This window comes from Ursus americanus, chromosome 8 (genome assembly GCF_024610735.1).
Source record: "Ursus americanus isolate L20-20 chromosome 8, mUrsAme1.1.p, whole genome shotgun sequence".
Classification (NCBI taxonomy): Eukaryota; Metazoa; Chordata; class Mammalia; order Carnivora; family Ursidae; genus Ursus; species Ursus americanus.
The window spans coordinates 31,399,025-31,413,309 of NC_142134.1; the positions used below are offsets into that span (position 1 = coordinate 31,399,025).

Genomic DNA, 14,285 nt, shown 5'->3' on the forward strand with positions numbered 1-14,285 from the left:
GTCATTTATTTCTGTTGTTGTAGTTTAGTCATTTTACTGTTGAATGCGTGATGTTGTTATAGGACGATACAATAATTTATCCAATTTACTGTCAGAATAGGTTTTTTGCGGGGCGCCTGGGTGGCACAGCGGTTAAGCATCTGCCTTCGGCTCAGGGCGTGATCCCGGCGTTATGGGATCGAGCCCCACATCAGGCTCCTCCACTATGAGCCTGCTTCTTCCTCTCCCACTCCCCCTACTTGTGTTCCCTCTCTCGCTGGCTGTCTCTATCTCTGTCGAATAAATAAATAAAAAAAAATCTTAAAAAAAAAAAAAGAATAGGTTTTTTGCTGTTCACAAGCAGCATTGTTTCCGTGTTAGGTTATTTGAAATTTTAACTTTACCAGATAATGCCGAATTGTTTTCTAAAGTAGTTACTTCAGTATGCAGCCTTACCAGCTGGTTTATTGTTTTTAAATACTTGGGTTTTTTTTTTTCCAATTTAAAAACAAATGTATTTAATCAGAATTACTAATTTTTAATAGATCTAATGTTATATATCTTTTAGGCTCAGTGCCAGAAATCTCATCCGAAGTCAGTTCCAGTTTCTTTAAGGAAGAAAGAAGCCTCTCTGCAGTTCATTGTAGAACCAAGTGAAGTTGTCAACAGATCAGGTCGGTGGCATCCCCATGGATGTTATTTGCTTAATATAATTAAAAAGAGATGTTGAAGGTGTTGCATGTGTTGGCTTGAATGACAAACTCACGGGTCAGCCTAGGCAGAGTGGTCAGTGTTTGTTTTTTTTTAAACATGAATAATGAACTTTATTTGAATATTCGCTTCTTTGTTTTAGTGGTAAGAACATTGATTATTAGGATACGGTAAGAGACATTAAATAAGAATTATTAAGGCGCTATAGTTTTAAGAGTTTTCAAATAGATGTCTTTTTTTTTTAAATAATAAATAATATCTTACATAGTTTCTGTGGATCAGGAATTGAGAAGCAGCTTAGTTAGATGGTTCTGGCGTGAAATCTCTGATGAGGTCAAGATATTGGCTAGTGTTGCAGTCATCTGAAGGCTTGATGGGGGCTAAGGATATATTTCCAAGATGACTCATGTGCTGCTGGATTGGAGCAGGAAGCCTCAGTTCCTTCTCACATGGCATTCTCCATGGGCTTCTTGAGCATCTTTTTTTTTTTTTTTTTTTTTTTAACTGAGGTACAAGTGACATGTAACATGTTAGCTTGAAGTATACAACATGATTTCAATATTTGGATGTACGTGGTTAGTGTTCTTTTCCTCTCTTATTTCCTTTAGTTATATGTTGCTGCAACTTTTAAAAGTTTATTTACATTTTTTAAATTAGAAAAGTCCTTCATTTGAAGTAAGCCTCAAAGATTTAAAAAAGTAAAACTCCTAATTATTATTCCCATTGTTCTGCTGAGGTAACCTTTGATGAAAACATATATAAATGTATGCATTCATGTTTGTGCATGCTTTCAGAAGAGGCTTTACAATTTTCTTTTACACCAGCAATGTAGGGAAGTACCTTTGACTTCATAGATCATTTACTATTTCTTTTTTGCCAGTTTGATCAGTATTACATGATCTCATTGTCACTTTAGTGTCTGTAACTGTGATAGCCTCTGAATTTGAGCACTTTTTTATATATTTGTTGGCTATTTGATTTCCTTTTATCTGTCTGTTCATATCCTTTGTCCATTAGTTATTTCTTGTTAATGAAAGGTCTTTGAATTGAGTATCTATAACTATTGATCTGTAATTAGTGTGACAGATATTTTTCCAAATGATCCCTTGACTTTTACAGATTTTGTTTATAGTATCTTTAACCATATGATGAGTAAGATTTTTTATTTTAATTGTCAGATGTGTGACTTTTATAGTTTTTGACCTTGTTTTGGTTAAAAGGTCTATTTTATTCTAATGGTATATGTAGAATCTTAGATTTTCATCTTTTTAAAAAAAGTTTTTATTTAAATTCCAGTTTAACATACAATCTAGTATTAGTTTTAGGTGTATAATATAGTGATTCAGCACTTCCATACAACACCTGGTGCTCATCAGAGGTGCCCTCCTTAGTCCCCGTCACCTATTTCACCCATCCCCCTACCCATTTCCCCTCTGGTAACCATCAGTTTGTTCCCTGTAGTTAAGAGTGTGTTTCTTGGGGCTGGGTGGCTCAGTTGGTTAAGCATCTGCCTTCGGTTCCGGTCATGATCCCAGGGTCCTGGAATTGAGCCCCACATCAGGCTCCTTGCTCAGTGGGGATCCTGCTTCTCCCCTGCCTGCCACTCCCCCCTACTTGTGCTTACTCTCTCCCTCTCTTTCTGTGTCAAATAAATAAATAAAATCTTAAAAAAAAAAGGTCTGTTTCTTGGTTTTCCTCTCTTTCCCCTCTACGCCCCATATGTTCATTTGTTTCTTAAATTTCACGTGTGAGTGAAATCATATGGTATTTGTCTTTCTCTGACTGATTTATTTCACTTAGTATTATACTTTCTAGATCCATCTGTTACTACAGTTTGTTTTATTCATTTATCCATTGATGGATATTTGGGTGCTTTCAACTTTTTGTCTGTTGTGAATAATGCTGCTGTGAATGCGAGTGTACAAATATCTCTTGCAGTCTCTGCTTTCAGTTCTTTTGGATATATACCCAAAAAAAGGAATTATTGGATCACATGGCAATTGTATTTTTCATTTTTTGAGGAACCACTAAACTATTTTTTTAAGTGGCTGCATCATTTTACATTCCTACCAGCAGTGCATAAGGGTTGCGGTGGCTCCACATCTTCACCAACACTTGTTATTTTCTGTGCATGTGTGTGTGTTTTGTGATAATAGCCATCCTGATGGGTATGAAGTAATATCTCATTGTGGCTTTGATCTGTTCATCATTGTCATTAGGGATTTTTTTTTTGTCATTAGGGAATTTTAAATTAAAATAATAATTAGATACCACTGCACACCTAAAAGAATGATTAAAATCTAAAAAACTGGTTTTCCTTGTAACTCATTTCTTTGAGAGTTTAAGTCAATTTATAATTGATTGCTAAAACATTTTTATGATGATGCTTTAAAATTCTTATTAAATTTCAACATTCGATTCATCTTGTCTGTTTGTGTCCATTGATCATATCATTCTTGTTCAGGTTGTGTTTTTCTGGTTTTTGGTATAATCAGTCATTTTGATTGTATTCTTGACATTTTGGTTATTATTTTGGGAGACTCCTGATTGTATTTAAATTGTTTGTTATAGTATGTAGTTGCCTTGTTTTGGTTAATATGTAGGTTCTTGCTTACTTTTGTGGATTTTATTTCCATTGACAGTTAAGTGTTTAGAGTCCTAACCAGTGGTATTTTGGTCTGTTTCGTTTCCTTATGCTGCTGAGATTCCTCATCAGTTCTTGCTGGTGCTGTGTCAGATGAATGGAAGGTGCTTTCCTGAGTACCCCATGTCCTCATTCACTCAAATGGGGGTTGGGGTCAGAAGCTGTTGGATCTTCTTAAATGACTGAGTAGAGGACAGGATGGGGGAGGTAGCGTTCTTTTATGTTCTTCCTGCCTTAGATTAGACTGCCCATTGGGGCCCTCATTGTGAAGTAACACCTGGGTTGTTGATACTAACAGTGGGTGAGACTGTTACTTTGGTCTGTGAAACAGTGGCTGGGGAGGTCAAAGCCTTCACTACTTTGCAGCAGTTTGTGGATCATATGACCTGCTGTCTTTGATTGTTGAAGTGGGGACTGGGTTGGTCCAGGGACAAGGTTAGTCTAGGACTTTGTTCCTCTGCTATTGCTGTCCTGTAGAAATTATGGAGTGGGGCCTGGCATGGCCTAAGGCTTTGCTGCTCTTACAAGGCCACGGCAGAATGGAGTATTTAGTGGCCCAGGTTGTGGAATGGGAGTTGGGGTTCCCCACTAGGTCTCTGTTGTTTCCCTTTTCTAAGTCTTTTTGCCAGAGAATGCAGGGTATTTTTTTCCCCTATGCTTGTTTGTGGTTCTGGATTGCACACCCCTCTAGATCTCAGTCTGGGGATACATGGGAGATAAATGGAAAACCCAGAGGATTTACCGTACTGTCTTTTGTTGCTTAAGGCTTGAGGTTCCTAGCAAATATACCTCTTTCCTTCCAGCTTGTAGAGTTCTGTTATTGTTGTTTGATGGATAATTACCAGGAATTTAGTTTAGTTGTATTTAGAGGGAAAAGCAGAGAAAACTAAGTATGCTGTCTTGTTCCATAACCTTCCAAAAGCCCCTTTTTAATTTATTTAAAATTTTTAATCTGTGCTTTTTTTTTTTTTTAAAGATTTTATTTGAGAGAGGGAGAAAGGGAGAGTGTGTGTGTGTGGGGGGAGAGGGGCAGAGGGGGGGAGAGAGAGAAACCCAAGCAGACTCTGTGTTCTATGCGGAGCCTGACTTGGGGCTTGATCTCATCACCCTAAAATCATGACCTGAGCTGAAATGAAGAGTCAGACGCCTAACCGACTAAGCCACTCAGATGCCTGTAATCTTTGCTTTTTAGTAGTATGAATCAATATGAATACTCCCCAACAGTTGTACTTTTTCTTTGATATTTGAAGGTAATAAGGCTTAGAGAATATGTATATTCTTTATATATATATATATATATATACACACACACACACACACACACATATAAAGGTACATATATATGTATGTATATGTATATAAACTTATGTCTAAAGAGTATTTTTATATGTATACCTTTACATATATATACACACATACAAATCTTTTATATATCTCTATACATATCTGTTATGTCTCTATATGTGTATATATATATGTATAAATATGTGGCTGTCTAGGCGCCTTACTAGTTTACTGACTCTTAACCTAAAGATTAAATCTCATAATTTCTCTAGCATTACTTCATTATTTTAGCTGTGTATAGATTTATTTAAATCTTGGGTAAATTGACTATGCATAGAATTGTGAATTTTCTGTTTGAAAATTTTTGTCATTTCAAAACTTCAGAGCATGGAACAAATACGTCTTTATATTCATTAATTTCATGAATTAGAACTTTTAAAGCACTTACGTATTTTAATCATAGGTCTTTGTAAACTTAATGAACTGTGAGTCTTATGAAAACTATTTCTAGTTATTGCTGCTGAATTTTAAAAAGCACATTTGGTTCTAATATTATTATTTTAAAAAATTTTAATATCTTCATATAATTTTCTTCTAGTTCAGGGCCATGAAGTTCATCAGCAAATTTTGGCAACTGATGTTGGTTCTAAAAATACACCTGACTTGAGAAGAATGTCAGGTAAAAAAAGAAAAGATCATCACAGTGAAGCCCATGAGGAATTATACTTATCTGTTGGCTCACCTTATGTTCTTTTGAATGCAAAAGCTTGTATATCACAAAATGCAAGTCCATCTATTGCCCAAAGAAAAGAGACCTACACTTCTGAAAATTCAGTAAATACATTGTCTTCAAGTACAGAGATTTCTTTTAAAACCAGAAAAAGGTGAATTTTTATTTATTGAAATAATATGAATCCTACATAAAAATTTTTAAGTTAGTTATTAATTTATTAATTTATTTTAATGTATTTTATGGTAAGTATTAAGGAATATTAACATGAGAAGGGCATAACAGTTCAGTTTATATTCAGTTTATATTTAATAAGGAAGGCTTGAAGTATACTCCAGAGAAGTTTATGGGTAAACATTTCTATAATCTATGGGAAAAAAGTATTTTCTTCTTATAATATGTTTTCTGTAACTTCCTAAGAGTATTTTCTCTATGTCATTTGTAATTACAGTGGTAGGTATATATCGGGTCATTTATATGTAGCAAAGGATAAGTATTTTGAGGATAAGTTGTGGTAAATTCATGTCTATTTCTTGGGGCTCATTTTGGCCTTTAAGAAGCAAAGTAGATCATTCAAAGACCTTTGCTATTGGGGACTTTTGCAGTGAGTATAATTAATGTCTGTCTAGTGTCTTGTGTAATTCTTGGAGCCAAGGAGTTAAGTACATTCTAAGATTTTGCTGTTCAAAATGTGGTATGCAGCTCAGGATCAAGAGCAATGCATTATCTGGCAGCTTGTTAGAAATATAGAATCTCAAACCCTATTCTAGACCTACAAAATCAGAATCTACATTTTAATAAGATTCTTCAGATGATTCAAAATCATACTAAATGTTTGAGAACTAGTCTTCTATGCTACAGATTTCCTTGGTCTTTTCTCTTACTTTTTTCCATTGACAAATGAGAAATGTAATTATCCTGAGCAATTGCCTTGTGTATTTTAAGAGATTTCAAATCAGAATTTATGGGCTTTAAATAAAGGCCTAGAGAAAAATTTTATAAGTGCTCTGTATTATTACTGAAAGGGAGTTCAGGAAAACTCCTGACTCAGCAAACTGTGAGAGTATTCAGCTTGCCTTCTTTTTAACCTTTTAGGTTAAACTTTGAAGATAAAAATGCGTTGAAGAAAGTAGAAATAGCAAATAAAGTATCAGAAATAGAGGATAAAATATCAGAAGAAAAAGAGAGGAAATCGTCAAGAACATCTGAGAAAAGAGTACCAGATTCAGAAGATGAAATTCAGCCACAAACTAAAAAGAGTTTTTCAACATTATTTTTAGAAACTGTAAAAAGAAAAAGTGAATCCAGGTGAGTTATTAAGCAACTGTCTTTTGAGACATTTTTCTTTTATGTTCTGTGAACAATATCAAGGATTCTTAATGCTATTTAACTAAAAGTTCATCTTAATTGGTACAAATTTTAATTGCAATTATGCCTAACCCTAAGGAGAGTGTAGTTTCTTACCAGCAAATCACCCCCAAAGCCATCATTAAATACTTACTAAATTAAACGTGAAAGAAAGTTTATTCAGCATTCATTGCTTTCATTGCTTATTCAGTGCTTTTGCTCATTAGCTCTTTCTAGTCTGTATGATATCAAAGAATGAAGGCAGTATTTAGAAATAGAATTACGTCAGGGTGTATTTCACTGTTAAGAGCTTTAAATCTTCTTTCCTTTTCTTCCGCTTGTGTTAATAAAAGTATAGTCCTAAAATAAACTTTAATCTGTTCTTGCCTACTTAAAAACCTTCAGAGGTTCTACAGTGTCCACACAGTGATTCTGATCTGTAGCTCAAATTGCAGTTAACTATAATTAACGGCAGCTAGGGATGGGAACCATTGGCCTATAGAAGCTTCAGGTTTGTCTGCTGGTATTTATGGCCTTTGTGTTCCCTAGTTAACTGTTTCTGCCAACTTGGTCATACACATTTGCATTTGTCCCTGTTTTGGCATACCATTTTCCCTTGTCATATGCCAGTCTCCTTTTTCTTTTCTGGTGACGTCTGCTTCCAGGTTCATGGATGGCTGTCTTCTTGCTATATAACCACATGGCAGAAGGTGGCAAGGGGGCTTCCTGAGGCTTCTTTTATGAGGGTATTAATTCTATTCATGAGTGTTCTACCCTTATGACTTAATCACCTCATAAAGGCCCCACCCCCCAATACCAGCCCATTGGGGATTGGGTTTCAGTTTATGAATTTTGGAAGTATATAGTCATTCAGTCTGAAGCAAGTGTCAGCGTTGTTTCCTAAGGATATCTTCAGTTTGAATAATCTTTATGTTATGGAAGTCCCTTGAAGTAGAATAGAGGAGCAGATTTAGAGACTTCTTTTATTTATTTATTTATTTATTTATTTATTTATTTATTAATTAGTTGACAGAGAGCGAGAGCGTGCACAAGCACAAGCAGGGGGAGTGGCCAGCAGAGGGAGAGGGAATAGTGGGCTTTCTGATGCGGGGCTTAATCCCAGGACCCTGGCGTCATGACCTGAGCGGAAGGCAGATGTTTAACCAGATGCTTAACCGACTGAGCCACCTAGGCACCCCTAGAGAATTCTTATTGGCTGGTTTAGGAAGGCTTAATTTTTAAATTCTTAGCATTACTTCTTTATATATAAAAACTAACAGATATAAAATTATGAGTTATATACAGTTAAGCACATTAAACCTATTTATAACAGATTGGCTATTTCTTTAAATGTTGAAAAGTAACATTTCTGTTTAAGCATTCATTCATTGTGGTTTTCTGTTTATATTGACTTTGTTTTTCATTAGATTTTCTAGAGTTTTTTAATTAAATAAACTTGCAAAACTCTACCTATTAGAAGATAGTGTATTTCTTAGTGTGTGTGTGTGTCTGTGTGTATGTATGTGTGTGTACTGTTTTTACATTATAACAGTTATCAAGGGTTTGAGATTAGGGAAGTAGAGAAGGCATTTTCACTTCATAATCTTTTTGTATGTCTTAATTAGTAAAAAGACAGAAAAAGCAGACACAATGGTTAAGCATCCTTACTCAAGCGAAAAGGCAGAAACAGGAGTGCATATGCTAGCTTTAGAATTTAGGTGTTTACCCTGAGTTTTTACTTATGCATATCTCACTTCAGTATGTGGTTTGCTTGAGGCTGTTGCTATAAAAAGGAAGGGAATGCAAGAGTCCATCAGATTACTATCCTTTAAATAATTCCTTCCTTCTCTAGAAACCTTTCCCAACTAATTGGAAGAGATGCTGTTTAATCCCAATTTGCCTGCCTTTCTAAATACTTTCAATTTATTTCTATACCATGATTGTAATATTAAAACTTATTTGAAAACGTATGTGAATTATTCAAACTTGGAATGAATTTTTACATAATATAATTTAGTGCATAATTTAGTAGAGTTTTCTTAGAATATTAGACTTGAAGATGTTTTGGAAATAACCTTGTTTTGGATGTGAAGAAATCTGGCCCTTAAGAGACATCTATACGTCTAAACAAGCATATAATTAGTATAACATATATAATAATGGCATGCATTTTTGGACCATCCGTCAATGTGTCTGGGCCATGTTTAACACATTTCTGGGTTTTAGCTGTTCAGTATATATAATGGGTTGGGTGGGTATTACATTAGTTGATGTCTAAGCTTCCTTCCAGCTCTAAATTTCTGTGATCTCGTTAGTGTTAAAAATGAGTATAATCAGGTATTATAGAAATGTAAAAGAAGAGGAGGATTTTCAAGGTAAGGGAAAATTGAGATGTGCATTGTTCTTTAAAAGATACATAGATTTTATTTCTTACATAGATTATTTTCTTCACAAAGCAAAGGTAAAAACTTTATTTTTTGAGCTATTATTTATTATAACATCCTGTTTTAGTCCTATTGTTAGGCATATAGTGACTGCTCCACTTCATTCATCTCCTTCAAATGACCTAAAGTTGTTAGAGGATGAATTTATAATTGATGAATCAGAGAAAAGTTTTGCCAGTCGATCTTGGATTACTGTACCCAGAAAGGCTGGGCCTCTGAAACAATGCACAGTATACCCTGCAGAGAGCTCTGCACTCCTTCAAAGTAAGAAGTCAAGAGAAAAACATCACAATGTATCACCTACAACTTTGACAAGTGGCAAATATTCTGACACAGCTTACCCAGTAGAGAAATCTCAGCCCTCTGAACAAAAAAGACTGGGTAGGAGTTGTGCTTTGACAGATGAACTAGAAAATCGTGATAGATCTACAAAATATGAAACGAATTATGAGAATGTAGAGAAATCATCTGGAAAGCAAAGGACTATAAAACAAAAACAGAGAAGAAAATTTAAGGACAATGTACTTGAAGAACAGATCGATATGGAACAATCTAAAGATAAAAATATAAATATGTCACATATCACCCAAGGTAAGTTACAGAGAAATTCAGACAAATATGGAAGAATGTGAAGAGATAATAAATGTTGATATTTCCAAAAACAGATGCTGCCTGTGGGTAAGTGTTTTATATTAAGTATAACTGTGAACATTATTCTACCACTTTATGTTTTTGTAATATTTCTATTTAGCTTTAGGAAGTAGGCAAGGTAAACCTAAATTTATAGACTGTTTTCTAGCATCTCTATTTTACATGTAATTCAATTCTGAGTTACTTGAGTTTTGTGTAGCTTCTAAGGTGGCAGCGTATATAAAGGGAAAAGTGAAGGGAAAAGGCTTGTAAACCAGATGGTTACCAGAATATGAATAGGACATCATATGTTCTTTGAGGTTTATTAAAATATAAACTGGGGGGGAAAAAAAACCCCAAGATAGTATGGGGCTATTTCTTATAGGGTAAAACTTCATACTGTTCTGTTCCTTCATTTACTCATTTATCTAACATTCAGTAAATTGCCAGACACTGTATTAGGCACTGAAATTACAAAGATAACTAAGACACAATTATCACCATTAAAAAAAATCAATCTAGTAGTGTCTGTAGACTAGCAGATATACACATGTGTTCGCAGGATAATAATAGAATTACAGAGAACAGTTATCTAAGTAATATCTCAATAGATCTTTTTATCTTGGATCACTATATTATTTATCATCTAAACTGGGACACTTGAGAATGAGAGGAGATGTCAGGACAGGAAACATAAACTGGGATTGTCTCAGACAAAGTTGGAGTATGGCTGCGCTCTTTATGTCATCATTGTAGTGATTGATTGAGGTTTGTAACGATGACACTGTCATGAAGAAAAGATTCATTTACGTTCTTTGTACCACTTTTTAAGTAATAGAAAGGGTAGTTATTCTTACAGAATTTCTTTGGAATACATTAACAAATGTATTAGACGCTTTATTTGTACAAAATATAATTTAATCCTTTTTGACAATCCTGTAAGTTAGGTGATGACACTCAAGGTTCAAAAATACTGGCTCAGGATCTGTCCCCTCGTTAGAGCCTATATTTTTTCAGCACTATCAAGAAGTTTTGAAATAAGTGAAAGTGTTTTCGATACTGATTTGAAAAAACTATTAGCTAACCAGAAAACTTTCTTCACTAGAATTGTATTTGTACTTAGAGGTTCTAGATGACTATAATATAATATAATATAATATAATATAATATAATATAATATAATATAATATAATATTGCTGATACAGAAAGGAGAAAGAGTATATATTAAAGCATAGTATTTAAGGTAGTTTTTATGAAAAGAAATTCCACTTTAGTTATTACTTATTCAATTATTTTAGCTTTCTTTTTGTGTAATCTACAACATAGACTTTATATCACCTGAAATAATAGCTGTCAGACTTCAGTTTTGTCTGTGTGTACCTTTGTGTATTTGAAAAATTCTGCTTAAAATAAAGGGGAAAAAAGCCACCTTTTCTATTTTTGGACCTCTCTTTGTAAATGTCTGACATGTCCCATATTATTATTATTTTTTAAAAGGTTTTTGTTTATTTGAGAGAGAGAAAGCACGAGCAGGGGGGAGGGGCTTATGGGCGAGGGGTAAGCAGACTCCCCACTGAGCAGGGAGCCTGGCAAAGCTGGTCTTGATCCTACGACCCTGGGATCATGACCTGAGCTGAAGGCAGATGCTTAACCGACTAAGCCACCCTGGTGCCCCCCATATTATTTTTATTGGATTTCTTTCTCTTTTTTCTTTTCTTTCTCTTTCTCTCTCTTTCTTTCTTTCAACTTCCTCATTAGCAGCTGACAATTTTAAGAAAATATAAAGAATCTGACCAAAGTGAAGTTATGTTATAGGAAAGTTTTTTTTTATTAGTCCTTTAAGTAGAATATTAATTCATAAAATTTAAAGGTTTAAATTTTGCTTTATTGTAAGTTCTTAGGAAAAAACATTGTATCAAGAAAGTATACTTGATACAAGTATACTTATTAATTATAAATGTTAAGCATTTATTAAGTACCTGCCAAATTCTTCACACTGATTTTCAGATATATTAAATTCTTCTTAATCTAGATTGGTTAGTGAATATAATGTCTGATTAATTACCAATTGTATTAATTTTCTGTCACTGTCATAAATTACCACATACTTAGTGACTTCAAACAACACACATTTATTATCTTGTAGTTCTATGGGTCACAAGTCTGAAATAGATCTCACTGAGCTAAAATCAACGTGTTGACAAGGTTGCTTTTCTTTCTGGTGATTCTAGGAGAGAATCTGTTTCCTTGTCTTTTTCTAGCCTCTTGAAGTTGTTTATATCCTTGCATCATGGTTCCCTTCTTTCATCTTCAAAACCAGAAATACCAGCCTTCTCACATTTCCAGATTCTTTTGCCTCTTCTTCCATTGTCCTGTCTTTCTGACCACTACTTTTAAGAACACATATAATTAGATTGGACCAGTCTAGATAATTCAGGATAATTTCCCTATTTTAAGGTTTATACTGTTAGTCAAATCTGCAGAGTCTCTTGCCATATAAGGTAACATTTTCACAGATTTTGTGGATTTAGGGTGAGTACATTTTTGGAAAGATATTATTCTGCTAACCATATCGGTTTTCAAAGACTAATAATATAAAAATAATTTAATTCCAAGGGTATTTTTACTTTGAAGATATTTTTTCTTTAATTCAAAAGGCACTTGACAAATTTGGAATGCCTAAACTAATGGTTTATGTTGAGGCAGTGAACTTTTCCACGTCCCCTGTCTCTTAGGCTTCTCAAAGTGGATGTATTAGAAACTAAATTCTTCTAAAATTGCTCCTTCTTTAGTTTTCCTATCTTCATAAATGGGACCATAGTAAATTTAGTAGCTCAGGAAAGAAACCCAAATCATCTTTGACTCCTCTTTAGCAACCTGTGTAAAGTTTGACTTTCACATCTGTAGCTTTCATATCTGTTACTGCTCTCTATTCCTCTTGCTGTTCTCCTTGCCAAGTTAGAGTCATTTATTTCTTAGATTATTGTAGCAGTTTATGCACATACCCTCTGTTTTCTCTCTACTCTCCAGATTTATCTCCTGGTTACTTTATAATGAAGTTCTTCCAGTTCCATGAACAAACTCCTGTTTCAACTGTGGGCCATTTAAAATGCTGTACCTTTTGCTTAGAAGAATTTTCCTAAATGTTCTCTTTCCCCTACCAAGCTTTGTACTCAGTTTAAATATCACTTTACTTGATTATTACTCCCTATCCCAGTGTGTTCCTATATATGTTCCAATAGCATCCTTTTTATTTTATCAAACATATAATTACTTGCTAAATTTCCATCTTTCCTTCTGGCAGTTAGACGAAAAGTTCTATGAGAACAGGAGCTATATCTGTCCTATTCCTAAAATATCCCTCAGATCTTAGCCTTAGCAATTATCTCTATGGGTCATTGGAATACATTATTATTAATGACAGAAGTATTACTCTATTTTGGATGAATAATTTTGCTGTGTTTATTAAAACAAGTCCCCCCTTGAGAATGATACTCCTTTACATGTAAATATGCAAAATTTGATATGCATAATAGGATACATAATATGATACCTTTCTACAGTAATAGAAATGTATCACTTCTAGGTCACCTCTTTTTCTGGCCATTGCCCTACTTAGGACATATGTCCCCTCAGTTCTAAGTCAGCTCTCTCTACATACCATCTGTTCATACATCAGTTGTATCTTCTGTATGTGTTCTTATTTATTAGTTTTCTAAATTGTTTGTCATTCGGTTTCTGATCTTCCCTGATCTGGAATTATTTTCTGAAATAATTAATTGGTTTGTTTTCGACTTTGTATGATATTCTTTTTCTGTGTCACTGTCTGAATAAATCTTTCATGATAGTGTTTTCCTCCTCAGATTCTTTTCCACTAAATTATTATTCACAATAATTTTTTTTTTAAGTTTATTCATGAACATGGGCAATTTCTGTCATCACGAGCACCTCTCGTTTGTTAGAACAGTTCCTGAGGGGGTGCCGGGGTGGCTCAGTTGGTTAATTGTCTGCCTTCAGCTCAGGTCATAATCCCGGGGTTCTGGGATCAAGCCCCACGTCGAGCTCCTTGCTCACTGGGGAGCCTGCTTCTCTCTCTCCCTCTGCCGATCCCCCTGTTCTCTCTCTCTAATTCTGTCTCAGATAAATAAATAAAGTCTTTAGGATACTTTTGATAAGATAAGGGAAAGAAAAAAGGGGGGAAATAGAAGAAAAGGAGTTGGAGAAGAGAAATGAGGGTGGACATACAGGAGGCCTGAAAATGATGCTTACTGGTGAGGATTCTTGCAACTGTACAGATAATTCCTTAAACCCACTAATCAGTGGCAATCATGTTGAAAATTCTCTGTCTTTGCTTTAGTGTTTTGTGAACTGACCTTTTATTATTATCTATATTCATTCATTGTGTTCTTTATTGTCGAGTTTTTGCTATCTGTGGTGGCTATTCCAATATCTTCCATTCTCATCACTTCTAGCATATTGATTGATTCCCATATTAAGCACAATATTGGTAAAGTA

General features: G+C 34.4%; 1 protein-coding gene across 3 annotated transcripts in view; it reads left to right on the forward strand.

The window, feature by feature from the left end:
* CENPC (centromere protein C) overlaps positions 1-14,285 on the forward strand; it is an 85,764-nt gene that overhangs the window by 16,610 nt on the left and 54,869 nt on the right. For all 3 annotated transcript variants that reach the window (XM_045771482.2, XM_045771483.2, XM_087864110.1), the window contains exons 5-8: positions 548-653; positions 5,217-5,502; positions 6,444-6,656; positions 9,207-9,730. In XM_045771482.2, the coding sequence (XP_045627438.2) occupies positions 548-653; positions 5,217-5,502; positions 6,444-6,656; positions 9,207-9,730 (1,129 nt within the window). The remainder of the gene's footprint in view (positions 1-547; positions 654-5,216; positions 5,503-6,443; positions 6,657-9,206; positions 9,731-14,285) is intronic.